Genomic DNA, 17773 nt, shown 5'->3' on the forward strand with positions numbered 1-17773 from the left:
ATATTGCTTCAGCCCTTCCTGCTCAGAAAGTGAGCAAGGGCCAGCAAAATTGAACTCCAGCTCTACATTCCTGATAGATTATTTGCATTGTCCATCTCATTGAACAGTGCATAGGGTCACGGTGACTATGTCATACAGAGGAGCATTTTGCAAGTGAGTGCTTTGAAAGTAAAAGATGCAAATTTGGATCCAGATTTTGAATTGCTGCACAGAGAAATAATCCTGTGTTACATGGATCAATGCCAAGTTTGCTCACAAAAGGTAAATGTATGTAGAAATGTCCTCTGGAAATGATCCAGTGGTACAGTATAGTGAAAGATTGGATAACCCAGTCAGTCAATGCTCTGACAAATTTGAGGCTAGATAGTGTGAACCAGAAAGCTTACTTGTCAGGATGATGATTCATTGCTGGCAGTATCATTTATCAGAGACCTTTTTAATGTAACTTTCAGTGAATGTCCTATTAAATTGTTTTCCATGTTTGTTTAACTGTGTTTTCATCTTCAAGATAGTTAAGTATACATTACCATAGCAGCAATATTAGCTTTGAAGCTAACAGTATAACTGCATGGCTTTCTGAACAGTGATAGAATAGGTGGAGTCAGTAGGATGCATTGACTAAAAATAGCATAGTGATAAAACGGTGGTTCACAAAGCAGGTAAAGTCATCAACAACATATCTTGTCCATGTAAGGTTCCACTTTCCAAATCCCAATCTAGAATATGAAAGATATAATTTTTGCTTTTAAGTTCATAATGATTGCACCTTAAAAATAAACAGATGGTTCCCTATTAAGTTATATAGCTGATTGGGTCTTGTCTGATCCACAATCAATCTGGTTGGACATCGAGGCTTGTCAAGTAAAATACCCACTTATTAACCTTTTATTCTCAGACAAGAGGAAAATCATTACAGATCACTGTAAAAACCCTATAATACTGAATACAATCAAGGCTTGGAATATAATGCGGCAAAATGAGGGTAATTCACATAAAACATCCCCCTATGCACCGATAGTGGGAGCATGGGGATTCCAACCGGGGTTAACAGATGCCACTTTTAAACTCTGGAGATCCAGGGGTATCTCATGTCTCGGGGATTTATTTAAGGATGGGGTCCTGATGTCTTTCGGACAGCTGCGTGAGAAATTCGGATTACCCAATGGAGACCTCTTTCGATACTTCCAAATTCGAGATTTTATACAGAAGAAGACTACGTTATTAGATAGTCTTTATAAATCCGATAGAGAATGTAGTGTCCTACGACCAGTGGGGGTATCTTCCGTCAGTAATATTTATCATTTGCTACATGATGAAGTATCGGGAGATATGGATAATCTGCTTAAAACATGGGATCAGGATCTGGGACTAGAAATCTCCACAGAAACGTGGAATGATATCTGGGAAAATGCTAGAAGAATTACTATTTGTAACAGAACCCAGGCTATCCAGCTGAAGATACTTCATAGGGCCCATATAGCACCGGTTCGATTGGCAAAATTTAAGGCAGGAGCATCTCCAATGTGTCCTAAATGCAAAATAGAGGTGGGCACTCTTGTATATTGCTTATGGACCTGTCATAAGATCCGTAGATATTGGGCTAAAGTAGCAAGTACCCTGACAGAAATTTTAGGAACGGAAATTAAAGTGGACCCCGTATCTCTCCTCTTGGGCTTTTCGAACTTTCCCTCCCTGGACACGTATGGGAAGAGACTATTTTCTATTCTTTCTTTCTGTGCAAGGAAAAATATTTTGATGAACTGGGTGGCGGAGGGCCCCCCTGGACTTTCAAATTGGCACAGACTAATTATGGAATGTATTCCCCTTGACTTCCTTTCCAATTTGGTGCAAAAGACCGAATTATTTTATAAAATATGGCAGCCCTTTTTGAATTACATAAATACAGATATTTCGGCTATCCTAACAAGGGCTTTTATTTAATTGAGATTACAAACTTGGCTGGTCCGCGGCCCCTCGGGGGAGGAATCCCGCACGAATACGGGTTTTATCATATCTGATGCTAACACATCCCGAGCATGTAAGAGACTTAAATATACACCCTGGTTAGTTGTAGGTTAGATTAGTAGATACTTGAGGTTTGTTTGTTTGTTTTTTTTTTTTTGTTTTGTTTTGTTTTTTTTTGTCAAATTTTGGCTATTGTATATTTGAGCTAATTGTATATCAATGTTTATATCTGAGAGTTTTGTTTATTTTTGTAAACTTGTAAAAATGTTAAATTTCTAATAAAAATATCTATAAAAAAAAGCTTACATGGTAAGCAGTTGGCTAGTGCCCTATCAATGAGGTTACCAATAGGTTGATTTTGTAGAATGGGGAAATTATAGGAATTCCAATGCATATATTGACTGTTGAATGTAGGCTTGTGGTAGACAGTAGTAGAGAACACATTGGCATATTTCTCAATTTACATGAGGAAAGAGAGCTTGTTTGCCTCGTTTCAGCAGCAGATTTTACCTCTGACACATTTACAACATTTGTATCCACAGTTGCATCAAAGAATTTGTTTATACAGTTTCATAAATTCCCATCCTGTGCACAAATTTACAGGTGAAATGGCACAATCAAACAAGCTTTGTATTTGTTAGGAAATCTGCAAATGGGTTTTCTTCACCATATATTGCAAGGCTGCATGCTCTAGTCAATTTATGCACTGGTATTCCAACAATTCGATGCACTACAAGATCAACGTTATTGGCAAACTCATGAATTGGCCTCTAACCATCTGCTCATGCAAGCTTGATGCTGAGATAGCCATTATCATATGTGAATAGCTGTGTTATTGGCTATCTTATTAAATCAGCACCCACTGTATATCTCACAAATTTATGGAAGGATCTATGGCCACCACTTTTTTGGCCCTGAAACCTGTCCAATCTACCTTGATATCCATCTCTCATTGCTATTTTGCAGGAAACATGAGAATGGTATTCCACACTGATAGGATGTTGCCATCAAGCCACAGAGACATTTTGCCTCTGTAAACAAGTAATGCGGTTAATGAGTTTCAGTTGTGTGATATATGTCTATAGGTTCTACATCTTAAAAACTGACAGATCATATTAAGTAAAACATCCCATTGATTGTCCACAGCAGGCAGCAGGCTAACTGTGCTCAACCAGCCCGTGCTTGTAAATTTCAGAATACCATGTCCGATATTTGGATGAGATCTTGCTGCTGGACATCATTTTACGAATAATCCTGACTCCGATGAGAATTACACCAGAAACCAAGATTATCAATCTGGTTTGAAGTGTGATTCATTTGCGTGTGCTTAGGCTACACATATTCACACACCTAGCCCTGTTCTTTGTAGAATTTGTCCTTACATTGCACCTTTTCATTGAGGAAACCGGTATGGGGACTGGAAAGGCATAGCAGGTTAGGCAGCATCCGAGGAGCAGGAAAATCGATGTTTCGGGCACAAGCCCTTCATCTTGCCTGAAACGTCGATTTTCCTGCTTCTCGGATGCTGCCTGACCTGCTGTGCTTTTCCAGCACCACTCTAATCTTGACTGATTTCCAGCATCTGCAGTCCTCACTTTCACCTAGGTATGGGGACTGCCAATCCATGCTGTTTTTGTCATGACAACACCTTTGCCAATCAGAGACTATCTGCCTGGTCTAATTTTAAACAACTAACTAAGATTGACAGTTAACAGTTTCTAATTCATCCCCATGCCAGCCATGGTTGAAGTAATAAGCACCATCTTCTCATGCTAAGTTGTTCCTTTTCTAAATATGGTTTCTTGCATTCCAGTCGAGATCGGTGTGAGTTAAGTTTCAACGTTATGCTTCTTTTTGACAGTGGACAGTGCAATTTCCAACCTTAGGAGAAGAGGGAGGCTAAGATTCTTTAAATTGGTCATGACACTTAAACTTCCATAAGTAATACATTTAAAGAAACTTTTGTTCTCACATGCTGCAAGGAATAGTATGTATGCCTTATACTCTATTCCGAAGAAAGAGGATTGGTTCTCTTGTTCTGCTTGCATTCTATTGTTCTGCTTGCATTCTATTGTTCTGGTTGCTGTCAAAAAAGACAAGAAGTGAAGAGCAGTCATGTTAACGTTTGCACGTTTTGGAAATTTGTCTTCCAAACAATACTTTTCATTGTCATTCAACGTTTTTGCTACATCAGATTAGTTTGTTGAGTTTTTTTTTTACAGGCGTGTATATGTAGTCTCTGTAAACACTGTCAAATCTGAAAATAATTTTACAATTAATTGTTATTATTTCTGTTATAATTATAAAGGCGGATCTGTACCAGGATCAGACTTGGGTTGATTTGTTTTGATTGTAATCCATGATGGGAGAACAGCGACTGCTTCAGGTCCTGGAAGAACACTCATTTGTATTCTGTGTGAAGGCTATATTGTATATTGTGATGTATAAAACAGGACAAAATGTTGTCTAAGCACAAAGGTAAGTACAGGTGCAGAAGGAAGTTCAGTTTTTTTTCTCAGCCTCTCATAGAAACTCCAAATATCAGTCTCGTCACAGTATCGCACATATCACAGATTAACTCAAGGTTTTTGCATCCTCTGCCCTATCATAGGCATCATTTTAATTAATGATCACTGTGCTAAAGTGCCTTTTGACATCAATGCATGTATTTGCATTTTTTATCAGTTTGTACCTCATTCCCCTTTGCTGACAGTCGTGACTTAATTTGAAACAGTGCTCAAATTATTGTTTTCAATTTCACGTGTAATTTCTGTTCACTTATGGGGCATGGGTATCGCTGGCAAGACCAGCATTTGCTGTCCATCATGTACCTCCTTTCAAAGTTGAACAATCTCTGATTTTTCTCAGTTTTTCCTTAGTAATTTTGAAAGATTTAAGATCATAGCATGTGACAATTTGATATATTTTAATTTTTCTTGCAAAAAGCCACCTAACCTCACTCTCTTGCTTGTTTCCCTTATCCTTTTTAATATTCTTTTTCAAGTAATTATCTATTTAATAATTGTGACCTTTCTTGGAACAACAGTTTAGAGCATTTCACATCCAAATCACCCTCTATGAGGAAACACTTTTCAAACCACTCTCATTTATATCTTCATGCTAAATTTATGTGCACTCATTACCATTTCACCATAATCTTGAAGGCTTCTAATCAGGAACCCCTTAATTTTCTCCAATCTAGCAGAAAAGTCTTAAATTTAAAATTTAAATCTCTTTTAACTGTAATAGCCCATCCTGGTAATGTTATTTCATAGTGCGTTTTGAGAAGATCTGTAGCTCAGGTTGAGGTTTTGGATGTAGGTTTGCTCGCTGAGCTGAAAGGTTCATTTCCAGACGTTTTGTTATCCTACTAGGTAACATCTTCAGTGGGCCTCAGGTGAAGCAATGCTGAAAATTCCTGCTTTCTATTTATATGTTTGGGTTTCTTTGGGTTGGTGATGTTATTTCCTGTGGTGAAGTCACTTCCTGTTCCTTTTCTCAGGGGGTGGTAGATGGGGTCTAACTCGATATGTTCGTTGATAGAGTTCTGGTTGGAATGCCATGCTTCTAGGAATTCTCGTGCATGTCTTTGTTTGACTTGTCCTAGGATGGATGTATTGTCCCAGTCGAAGTGGTGTCCTTCCTCATCCATATGTGAGGATACTAGTGAGAGAGGGTCATGTCTTTTTGTGGCTAGTTGGTGTTCATGTATCCTCGTGGCTAGTTTTCTACCTGTTTGTCCAATGTAGTGTTTGTTACAGTCCTTGTATGGTACTTTGTAAATTACGTTAGTTTTGCTCATTGTCTTATAGGGTCTTTCAAGTTCATTAGCTGCTGTTTTAGTGTGTTGGTGGGTTTGTGGGCTACCATGATGCCAAGGGGTCTGCATAGTCTGGCAGTCATTTCCGAGATGCCTTTGATGTAGGGGAGAGTGGCTTGGGTTTCTGGATGTGTTTTGTCTGCTTGTTTGGGTTTGTTGCTGAGAAATTGGTGGACTGTGTTCATTGGGTACCCATTCTTTTTGAATACACGGTATAGGTGATTTTCCTCTGCTCTGTGTAGTCCCTCTGTCCTGCAGTGTGTGTTGGCTCATTGAAATAATGTTCTGATGCAGCTTCGTTTGTGTATGTTGGGATGATTGCTTCTGTAGTTCAATATTTGGTCTGTATGTGTTGTTTTTCTGTAGAAGTTGGTTTGAAGTTCCCCATTGGCTGTTCGCTGTACTGTGACATCTAGGAATGGCAGTTTGTTGTTGTTTTCCTCCTCTTTAGTGAATTTTATGCCAGAAAGGGCATTATTGGTGGTCTTGAGAATTCCTAGAAGCATGACATTCCAACTGGAACTCTATCAACGAACACATCGAGTTAGACCTCATCTACCACCCCCTGAGAAAAGGAAGTGGAAGTGGCTTCACCACAGGAAATGACATTACCAACCCAAAGAAACCCAAACATTATAATTAGAAAGCAGGAATTTTCAGCATTGCTTCGCCTGAGGTCCACAGAAGATGTTATCTAGTAAGGTAATGAAACGTCTGGAAATGAATCTTACAGCTCAGCAAGCAAACCTACATCCAACGCTATTTCATCTTTGCTGATGTAGCCTTCCTATAACTGGGCACCATAAACTACCACAAAGTACTCCAACTGCAGTCTGACTAATGTCTTATGCAAGTTTAACACATCTCCTTATTTTGGTGTTTGATACTTCTAATTATAAAACCCAAGAATTTGTGTTTTCCTTTTTATTCATGATGTTCGTGAAACTGATAATATTTTCAGTGAATGCCTGCAGTATCAAGGTTTTTTACATAAATAAATGTACTTCAACTTGTTGAAATAGCTGTTTCTCATTGAATAATTTATGTATATTCAGAATATTTTCAATTTACATACTTTTTCCCCTCAAAGTAATACTGTTCCCTCTACAAATATCTTCTGCATCAGTTGTCATGATCCCAATGTCTATGGCTAAATGGAGTTTTACTGATGCCACCTTTTGTTAATATTGATCGGTTTGTGATAAATGAAATAAGTTAGAGCTCTGTGATACTGGCCCAGATACACTGGTAAGGAATTACTTTTAGCTTTGTGTTATCAAAACGGGGAATGAGCTTTGTCATCAGTGTCACTTTCTGGGTAGGGGATGATGAAAGAACAACACTGAAAATGATTTTTCACACCTGCACTACTTTAATAATCTTATAATTTTCAGCTGTGTACATTATTCATTTCAGTGGCCATCATTTGGAGCTTTCAGTCCATTCATTATTGACTATCAAAGGCACACAAGGTTCTGGCAAACAGATACCCTAAAAAAAATGGTATCAAAGTTCTGAATTTCATCAACTGCATTTTGTTTTCAAACAAACATTCCTGGCAAAAGTAATTTCTACTCTTGTCTTTCCAATCACTGTCCATTTTCACCTTTTCACTTTCTTGTATGTCATCTCATTATGTTTCTAGTTCTGTGATACTTTCAATTTTTTTTGTTTCTTTGGGTTCACATTTGTTTAGTATGATTGCAAGTATTGGATTCCACCACCAACCCCCACCACTATCTGTCTCAAGTGCTGACTCTCTTGCTGGGGTACTTATGCATTATCTTCTTTACCAAATTGTGGGCATTCTTTACGTGCTAGTCAGGGTAATAATGAATGACCCTTACAAATGCTGGGATCAAAGGTGATACCAAGCATTGTGGTCCCAAAGCTCTCATGTATATTTTCCAGTAGAGGTCACAGAGTTGAAATTCGAAGTGAAAACTCTCGCTTTTTTTTGTTTTCTGGATTGCTAAAAGCCATAGTCAACAATTCTTTCCAGGCAAGCAGGTGTAGTTTGTACTTTGGTCAATGAGTCAGGTACTCTTATTTATTTTTTTCAGTTTTCTCCCATCCCAATACCCAGAATTGTTTCTACACTGAGAAAAGAAATACGTCTTCCTCACTTCCATTAGTGATACTTTGAAGTGTGTGAAAGCTATATATTATGAATTACTCTCTGATACTTCTGAAAGTATGCATGTACATTGAATGTGGTTAAGTTAATTCATGATAAAGTCTAAATCTTGGAGTTGTTTTGAAAGAAGCAATTTTTATTTACTTTACATAACTGCATCTATATGAAATGTATCTCAGACTAATGAAGTAAATTTCTTTTTGTTCTTTGGTGATATCTAAAATGATGTAGGTTTGGCAAACCTCGGGCAAGTTTGCAATGAACATAAGCCAAGCACAAAATAACCTATAATTTATTACAATCCATACTTATCATTCCCCAACTCCGCCAAGGGATCAGTGATGAAAGTGTGACTCTGGTACAGTAGGAGGTAGACTTCCGAAGTTGTAGTGAAGCCACATTGTGAGGAAGCATGTGGTACAACTAACCTAGTAATGTTTGTTGCTGACTCTGGGCACATTTAGAAACCTTTTTCAATTCCATTACAATCATTGCTTAGCTTGCTGAGTACCAATTACAGTGGTTCAGGTAACACTTAGCTTGTGGACTAATTCCTCCTTCTCTGTAAAGACATACCTTGATTTTCTTTTTCAGATGTTTTTGTGTACAGTGGCTGAGAAGCACAGAAATAGTCTGTGAAGATGCCGGATAAAGATAATTTATTTAACAGTGGTAATGACGAGGCTGGCCACAGCTCAGATGATATTTGCCGAGACTTCCTGCGCAATGTCTGCAAACGTGGTAAGCGCTGCAAGTTCTATCACCCTGATATTAATGAAGTGTCTGACTTGGGCGTAAAGAAAAATGAATTTGTCTTTTGTCATGACTATCAGAACAAGGAGTGCACTCGCATCAACTGCAAGTTTATTCATGGGACAAAGGAGGATGAGGAACATTATAAAAAGTCAGGAGAGCTTCCCCCACGCCTGCGCCTGACAGTGGCCATGGGTCTTGGCCTTTCGCCATCTGACCTCTCTTTTAAAAAAGGTGAGGTCCCAATTTGTCGTGACTACTTGAAAGGTGACTGTCAACGAGGATCTAAGTGTAAATTCCGGCACTTAAAACGTGATGAATATGAATATGAAAACAGAACTTTGGAGAGATTGTCACGAGACCAAGTGATTTCTCCTGTAGTGCGTCGATATGACCCATTTGATGACCTCTATGACACTGATCGCTATGTAGATTATGACCATGTTCTCAAGAGACGAAGAGTTGATGGCTTGCGATTTGAGAGTTATGATTTTAATATCCCAAATTCGCGTCCAGTTGACTATCGGTTTCTGGAGGAGGAGAATCTGATGCTTCGAAAGCGTATTGAGGAACTCAAAAAACAGATCTCAAATTTAATGGCAACTAATGAGGTACTTTTGGAGCAAAATGCACATTTCCGCAACCAAACCAAGGTGGTCACGCTGACCTCCACTCCCACAGCAACAGAGCAAACACTGGCAGCACCAACTGTGGGTGCAATCACCAATTACAACCATGGAATAGCACAGACTCACACCACTTTGAGCAGCCAAGCGCTTCAACCGCGACCTGTCACCCAGCAAGACCTGGTGGCAACTGCTGGAGCTACTGCTGCACCACCTGCTAACGCTGCACCAACAGCACAGCATCTTAATCCTGAGATTGCTTCACTTCCTGCAGCGCTTGCCCAGACCATTGCCCAGGGGATGGCGCCTCCAGTCTCTATGGCCCCAGTGGCTGTTTCTGTTGCACCAGTGGCAGTGTCAATTGCACAAGCAATGCCAGGAATCACTATTAGCCATGCCACCACTCCAATGGTTACTTATCCAATTGCATCACAGAGTATGAGGATAACAGCAATTCCTCACTGAGCGGTTATGTGCAGGCTTTAGAAAATGTTCTGTATTTCTTTGTTGCTTCCCATGATGTGCATTACATAAAAATGCACTCCAGAGTCAAATATAATTCTGACCCAGCATTTAGTTCTCTTTGTGAGTAAATTCTTCCTCTTCAGTCTATTGTTATTTTTGGATACTCGTTTAACCCCCCCCCCCCAAACTCCTGTTTTAGTGCACAGCTTGCCAATCTTTGTAAATCCATCATTTAATATAACTTTAAAACAGTTGCACAAGCTCTCTGGGACGTTTCCTTCTAAAAGGTTTTGGGATAAACAAGTCTCTGGGCTGTGGTGCTGCGCAAAATATTCAAACTGATTCTGTATCCCAAGCTTGGCTATTTGCATTCTTGACGCAAAATAAAATTTCATAGCATATGAAATTGTAAATTAACAAAGCAAAATAAAAATATTTTGAAGCTTTTGATTGTGGATATTGCTGGCGCTGAATGATTGCTGCATTTTCCCAGATAGTGATCACTGCACTCCAAAAACTAATTCTCTGAATTTTTTTGGAATGTTTTGATATGACTGGGATGTAAATAGTTATAAACCATCCAGAAAGTACAATTTAACCCTCACAATTTTGGAAATACTCATTACATTGCTCTGTACCAAAGTGTTTAATTAACTTGGAAGCCATTGCGATGATTCTGTTTCTTAATGACCCGAAAGTGTACTTTCAACTTTGTCAATCTTTGCACATTAGACCGTCCAGTATGTAACATAGGCTATTCAAATCCTGCCACACTGATGGGATTCAAAATTTTTTTCTTTGCCATCTGCAAGGATGATGCATGATCGGAGGTTAAAAGAATCTGAATTCTGTTTCTGCTGGAAGCCAGTCTATAACAGCATAAAACTGTTCACACATTGGCAGTCTTACACTGGCCAGTTGACTGGAAGAAATGGGATGGGGATTACACAGACTCTGTAGTTGTGCTCTTTTGAGCGTTAAATAGTGTCACAATAGAGTGAGTATTCCTCCGTATTTAAACTATCCTTGCTTAACTCCCTAATGCCATTTACCCTCGCGTTGTGTGAATTCACAAATATAAAAGAAAGGAAACTTCTGTTCACTTGACTCTTAAAGGCAATAAAGCAAATGTGGAGTGAAATTGGATAAAAATAGTTAAAAGAGCAAATGCCAGTGATGATTGCTCTGCACCTAATTTGGGTCAGCGATGCAGGAACTGCAAAACCTTTTGCAAATTCTTGTTAAAATATAGATATATTTTCGCACCAAATATTGTAATTTGTATACAAATTCAAGAAATGTATAACTTGTTCAGTTAAAATATACGGAATATTAAAAAATACTTTACACCTAAGGCAGCTTAACTGCTGACTTATTTGGGGCCAGAATGGAAGTGTTTGCACACAGTCTTTGAAGTATGCCGAGTCAAGCTATAATGGATTTGAGTGTGTGAACATGAATGTTCACTATTTTTTCCCTTTTTCAAAAAAGCAACCTGTAGTGAACTCCATTAGAAATAGAGCTTGCCTTTTGCTGGCTAATGTCTTCAAATCCGAAAAATCCTTAAAGGTATTCTGAACACCATGCTTTTTTTTTAATATATTAATTTAACTTCTGGAAGTCCATAACCAGGATCAGTGGAAAACTACAGAAAACTGAAGTATAATGTATCGGGCACAAAAAATCCCAAAGTTCTGATTCATTTATAAAAACTTGGTGCAAATCTTTCCGAAAGCTGATTGATTTGTTTGCATTTTCTTCAAGCTTGCCAAAATGATCTTGCAACACAACTAACAATGTTAATGGTGAAATTGGCTTTTGATAGTCTGTTAAAGCTGCCTGATGTAACTGTGGCTGTTTTGTTTAATTGATTCAGGTGCTTATTTTGTTGAAAGGGGTGGTGGCTGTGATATGAAACTTTAAGGGTGGTCATACTTATGCTATTTAATCAACTGTTACTGAGGACATTTGGCCTTAATTGTTGTTTTTCTGTTAACCTTGTCTATAAATTGTATATAGTAGTTGTTTGAAACCTGCTTTAATGTTTGTCAGGTTCTTGTCGAATCTGGAATTCAGAACCGATGATCTAAGCTTGTACAATTGAAACAAGTTTAATTGAGCAGATGTGCTTTCATTTGTCGTGCTTTCAGTGGATTCCACAGAACTGAAAATTCTACTCTGTACTTAATGTAGCTCTTTAGCTGTGCTGCAATTTTATATTTTGCAGGTGGGAAAGAGAATTTTCAGATTATTGGATAGCCTATACCCTGTATTTCCACTGTCTTCATGCTATAGTTGTGTACTCCCAGGAATCCCTGTGACTGAAATTTACCCTATTATAATGTGTATATAATTTATACTTGCTAAACCATGAATATTTGGGAGCCCTTCCTAACCAAAGGGAGTCGCAGTTTTATTAGATTAAAATCAAAATTATGCAAACTCTCTCTTCACAAAGAGCTCTGGGAACATTACTGTCACGTATCACAGACTAATATCACTGTCTCATGGTCAGCAGTTAAAATAATGCAAATACTAGACAGTGCACAGTCTTAAGGAATGTTCAAACTAGTCTGTGCTTTTTAGTTATAGGTCTGACATAAATGAGTAAAAATAAGCACTATTCAATCTTAAAAGAAGGATGAAGAGTCACCTAATAGAGGTCTTTTAAAATTTTGAAAAGCTGTTAAAGTGACCACAACAGTATGTTTACTTTTATTTGGAAAAAACATACACATTCAATGTATTCCTATTGTATGTAATGAGTCTGAATGTAACAAACTTGCATAAAACTAGAAACTGTAGTGGCTGATTCGGGGTCAAATTGAAGTTTATAGTAGTTTGTTTATATTGCATCGTATTTTCAGATTTGACTTGTTGATTCAAAGAGTATCTCCGCTTTGAATGTAATTTTGATGTCGTTAAAGAAAGTTTTACAATATTCTATTTATAAATGACTTTCTGTAAAGTATATGTTCCTGTAACAACAATTTGGATAAGAATAGAAGAATTAGAAATAGGAGGAGGAGTAGACTGTTTGACCCCTTGAACCTTCTGTGTAATTCTCTAAAATATTGACTGATCTAATTCCTCCACTTACAAACCTTGACTTCCTCTGATAATCAAATATGTTTAACTCTGCCTTGAATAAATTCAATGACCAATCTCCACTATTCGCTCTGAGAAAACAAATTCTTTCTCGTCTCCATGTTGAATGGGAGTTCCTTATTTTTGAGCGGTGTCCCCTTGTTTTTGATTTCTGCTAATAACCAGAAACATCCTTTTCAGCATCAATTTATTGGTATTCTTGGGAACCACCTTGTATTGATGGATTCTAGTTATGCTTTTCCTAATAAAAGAAAATATTGTGTTGTGTTCAGTCTATGTCAGAGTCTTTTCAAAATTTTAAAATACCTCTATTAGGTGATTCTTCATCCTTTGTTTAAGATGAGGAAAAACACAAAAGACCCATGCTTACCCATGCAGTTCTGGTAGCATCTTTTTAAATCCTCTTTGAACATTTATTCTTTCCATTAAAAAGGTGAGAATATTGAACACCCTAGAGAATAGTTGAAGAGAATTGTACAGAATCATTTGAAGGTGAAGGAAATAGAGGGTTACGATACATTTAAATGGGCAGAGATTTGGACAGATCATAAACACTAGCATGGCCTCGTTGGGTTGAATGACTCATTTCTACACACACACACACACACACACACACACACACAAAATGCGATCACTTCTCGTTCTTAAACATACAATAAATATAGGCCCAGCCTCCTCAACATTTCCTCATAAGATAAAGCCCTCATTACAGGAATCAATGGGCTTCATCGGCTAGATAAGCATTTATTGTCCAACACAAGTGGTATTGAGCTTCCTTCTTAAAGCGCTGCAGTCTTTGGAGTGTAAGGGCACCTGTCGTGCTGTTTGAAAAGAGTTCTTGGATTTCAACTCAGTGTAGGAACAGAGAGATACTTCCAAGTCAAGATGGTGTGTGGCTTGAAGGCAGTCTTGCGGCTAGTGTTGTTCCTATACCTCTGCTGTCCTTGTCCTTCTAAAATATAGGTTGTTTAGAAGGTGCTATTAGAGGAGCCTTGGTGAGTTACTGCTATGCATTTGTAGGTGGTACACGCAGTTGCCACTGTCGATAGTGGCGGGAGTGAATGTTGAAGGTGGCAGATGAGGTGCCACTTGGTCCATTTTAGTTTCAGCAAAGTGAGTAAAGTTGCACATGATCCTCTAAGTCTGGTCTCACCTTCTACAGTGTAGCAAAGCTTCCCTAGTTTCAAGCTGCATCTCCCGTACAATAAAGGCCATTGTTCTAATTTCCTTCCTAATTAGTTGCTGTACCTGCATTTTAACTTTTTTTTTGTGATTCATGTACAAGGATACCAGATCCCTCTATCACAGCATTCTGCAGTCTACCTCCATTTAAACAGTATACTTCCTGCCAAAGTGGGCAACCTCACTTTTTCCCCCCATTATACTTCATTTGCCAAATTTGTGCCCACTCAATTAGCCTCTCTATATCCTTTCACCGATTATCCTCCTCACAAATGGCTTTCCTACCTATTTTCATATCACCAAATTTGGCCACAATACAGTCTGTCTCTTCATCCAAGTCATTGCTACGGGTTATAAATAGTTGAAGCCCCAGGCCTGATTTCTGTGGCATTCTGCTAGTTACAGTTTGCCACCTTGAAGACAACTTGTGTATCTAGATTCTCTCTTTGCTGTTAACTAATTAATCCCTATCCATGTTAATATATTGCTCCCTATACTGAAAGCTTTTATCTTATCACATAAAAAGGTTGTGATAAATGCCTTTTGTAAATTCATATGTTTTGCCTTCTGTGCAAAGTGAGAAAATAATGTCATGATGACCAATTACGTTTTTACCTGTGCTTAGATATTCATGAACCAGTTAGGATGGTTTACACTCCTGGGATCTATCTGTCCTTTGCACCACATGCTTGAACCACAGCAAGCTTTTCCACCTTTCCAAATTTTCCATGTTTCCCATGCCCTCTGCTATTCTGCTGTATCCTAGTATTCGAGCATTCTGAATCTCCGACATCTTTTGTATCTCTAACTTTTCTCATCATTGTCCCCTTTGTATACTATTATTATTTCTGTCTGTCAATCAATTCCTGGCCTCCATGTAATCAGTTTACAGATAATTGTTTTTCCTGTGTGTGTTTTTTAACCGCCTTGCCCCTTTCCCGGCTCTGTTCTTGCTCGTAGGCTGTTCGTAAAATCCCTACAGTGCGGAAAGAGGCCATTTGAATCTGCACCCACCTTTCGAAATGCATCCCACCCAGACCCCCAGTCTATCCCTGTAACCCTACTCTTTTTTTAAATCAAGCTACTCCACTTAACCTACATATCCCTGGACACTAAGGGAAAATTTAGCATGGCCAGTCCACTTAACCTGTGCATGTTTGGACTGTGGAAGGAAACCAGAACACCTGGTAGAAATCCACACAGACATGGGGAGAATGTGCAAACTCCATACAGACAGTCATCCAAGGGTGGAATCAGACTCTGGTCCCTGGCACTGTACCACCCCTAAACAACATGGCTGTTGTTCTGTAAGTGACTCAGTTTTGATGCAGGGTCAAAGACCTGAGCTATTAAGCATACCTCCTTTTCTCCACAGATGCTGCCTAACCTGCTGAGTATTTCCAGCCTCTGTTTTCTTTATTTCAAATTCTTGCTTTCAGTTAAGCCAAATGTGGAAGGTGCTAAGCCGATACAGAAGGCAAGTCATCAGATTTAATACTCTTCCTTAATCAGAACTGCATTTGTATAATTTCCAGTACTTGAAATGCTCATTTATCATATTATTTTTGTTACCACGACCAATTCAGTTGATCTGTGAAGGATAAGTACCTAAGCACAGACTATTTTGATGTCCTTTCACTTGGCTCAATAGTTTGAAGAATATTAATAAAACAGGCAACCAGTACTGCAAACTGATCCTGTGTAAGTTGAAAGGATTAATTATATATTTTGTACATAATGTTTGCTATGCTGTGTTTGACATTTTTTTAAAAAGTTGTGATTATGCTTAGAATGTTTCAACAGATACAGGTCTCCAGAACAGTAGAGCTTACAGTCCCAAGTGTATACTTCATTTGAAATGAGATAAAAGTCTCTGCATTTATTTGTATGGGATCCTGTAAAATGTAGAACAATAAAAAAAAAAATTAATTTAAGAGGAAGCTTCCTGTCCAGTCCTCATTCATTTTTAAGTGCACATTTTAAAATAGTTGGTGAAAGATTTTTTTCTTGTTTTTTTAAAGTTGCATTTATGAGTCCTTAAGTAATGTCATTTGAAGGACCAGTTGACTGTGTTTGTGTCTTAACACAGGTAAGTCTGACTTCAGGTTGAGAATGCAGATTTGGCTTAAATTTTGTTTAATTCTTCTATGAAGGATGCTTGAAGGCTTTATTATGTTAAAGGTGATATGCAAATTCAAGGGTTGTTTTGTGTAAAATAGCTAAGTGAGCTATTGGGTGACCTTTTCTGTCATTCACTTGCTTGAAGGAAATAAATTTTTCTATTAAGGACAGGCATTTTAAGAAAAAATAGTGCAAGCAATGCCACCTTCGTCTAATGTGTTACTTTCAGTTTTAAGTTAGGGGAGGCAGCTGCATTCCTACATGAAAGAACTATGGTAAAGAAGTGTCTTGCACTTCATAGTACTGTACCTTGATCATTTGCACTCTGGTAGAGAATAGGCTAGATGCAGCGGAATGACCTCTCCATTCTATGTCAACAATGTATCTCAATTCCCAGTCTCAAAACACAGACTCTGCTGTACCAGCATCACGCTTTCATTTCTAGCCCCAGTTATATTCATTTATGCAGCCTTTTAAACATCTCCGTGCTTTGGATTTGGGCTTACTAGGATTTATACTAGCAATGTGGGAAACAAATCTGGCAAAACTAGAGAATAGATGTGAATAGATACAAATTAAGAAGCCAGCAATAAAATTACAACATTGTAAACTGGAGCTGCTAAAAGATGTTTGGCAACGTGTTGGTGCCACATGTGGATTCAACTGAATTGTAGCAGCCAGAGACTGAATCTTGACTCTTCTTTCCTGAAGAAGAGAGAAATCTGAGGAGAGGATACTCCAGCTTCCAGCACCTGGTTACAAAATAAGGTGCACAGATCACAGCAGGTTGCTCATTTGCTGCCTCTTAACACTGGGATTTTGCGTAGAGTGGGGAAGAGGAGGGAAATGTAGCACCTAACAAGGAATAAAAATAAATTGATTTTGAGAACTTTATGCAAATAGAGTTTATTTTCATTTTTGTTTTTTGGCTATAACCCTTGTAGATTTTGGACTTTCTAATTGTAGGTTGGCACCTGAAGTGGGTCAAGTACAAGTCACTTTACTGACCCACTTGGCACAAAAGATAAAATACAATTCATGTTGTGTAGGATTTATTTTTTTCCTTTTTTTTGCTTATGTCTACAAGTTACAAACACTGGCAAACATGAAGGAGGTTTTAAATTTTACATTTAACTTCCTATAGTAACAACTAAAAACAGTGCACAAACTAATATAAACTGCAAAGCCTAGTACGTACATAATTGTGTGGTGCTTACAAAGAGTTGGTATTGTGTTTCTGTAACTTGTAGAAAGAAATCAAATTTGGTCACTTTTTGGCAATAATGGTTTAGAGCATGTGTCTGTGAGCTAGTATTTTTCTTAAAGCAGACAATAATTAGATAAATAAGACTCAAAAATCCCATCCTGTAAATATAACTTGGGCTTGAATTTAATAATGTTCCACATTAACTACGGGCAACACAATCAAATTAGCTGCCAAGTTCTTTTCCAAGTGCTGGGTTGGATGAGGAAGTTCTATAACAGCATCTCATTAACCACCTTTCGTACATAGCTCATGATAATTGCAGCAATTCTGCGTAGTCTGTTTAATGTTTCTTATAGACTTCTTGCTCCTTTTGACATCTTACTAAAGAA

At 38.1% G+C, this 17773-nt stretch overlaps 1 protein-coding gene across 7 annotated transcripts in view; it reads left to right on the top strand.

The window, feature by feature from the left end:
- The window catches only part of LOC122543348 (zinc finger CCCH domain-containing protein 10-like), a 20295-nt gene extending 5142 nt beyond the window's left edge, over positions 1-15153 (top strand). For 4 of the 7 annotated variants that reach the window (XM_043681933.1, XM_043681932.1, XM_043681931.1 and 1 more), the window contains exon 2: positions 8517-15153. In XM_043681933.1, the coding sequence (XP_043537868.1) occupies positions 8564-9766 (1203 nt within the window). In that variant the 5' untranslated portion in view covers positions 8517-8563 and the 3' untranslated portion in view covers positions 9767-15153. Of the gene's footprint in view, positions 1-4273; positions 4444-8516 lie in introns of all 7 variants that reach the window. The other 3 variants (XM_043681930.1, XM_043681929.1, XM_043681934.1) reach the window with 2 other exon arrangements.
- The last annotated feature ends 2620 nt before the right edge of the window (positions 15154-17773 follow it).

Source organism: Chiloscyllium plagiosum, chromosome 43 (genome assembly GCF_004010195.1).
Source record: "Chiloscyllium plagiosum isolate BGI_BamShark_2017 chromosome 43, ASM401019v2, whole genome shotgun sequence".
Lineage (NCBI taxonomy): Eukaryota > Metazoa > Chordata > Chondrichthyes > Orectolobiformes > Hemiscylliidae > Chiloscyllium > Chiloscyllium plagiosum.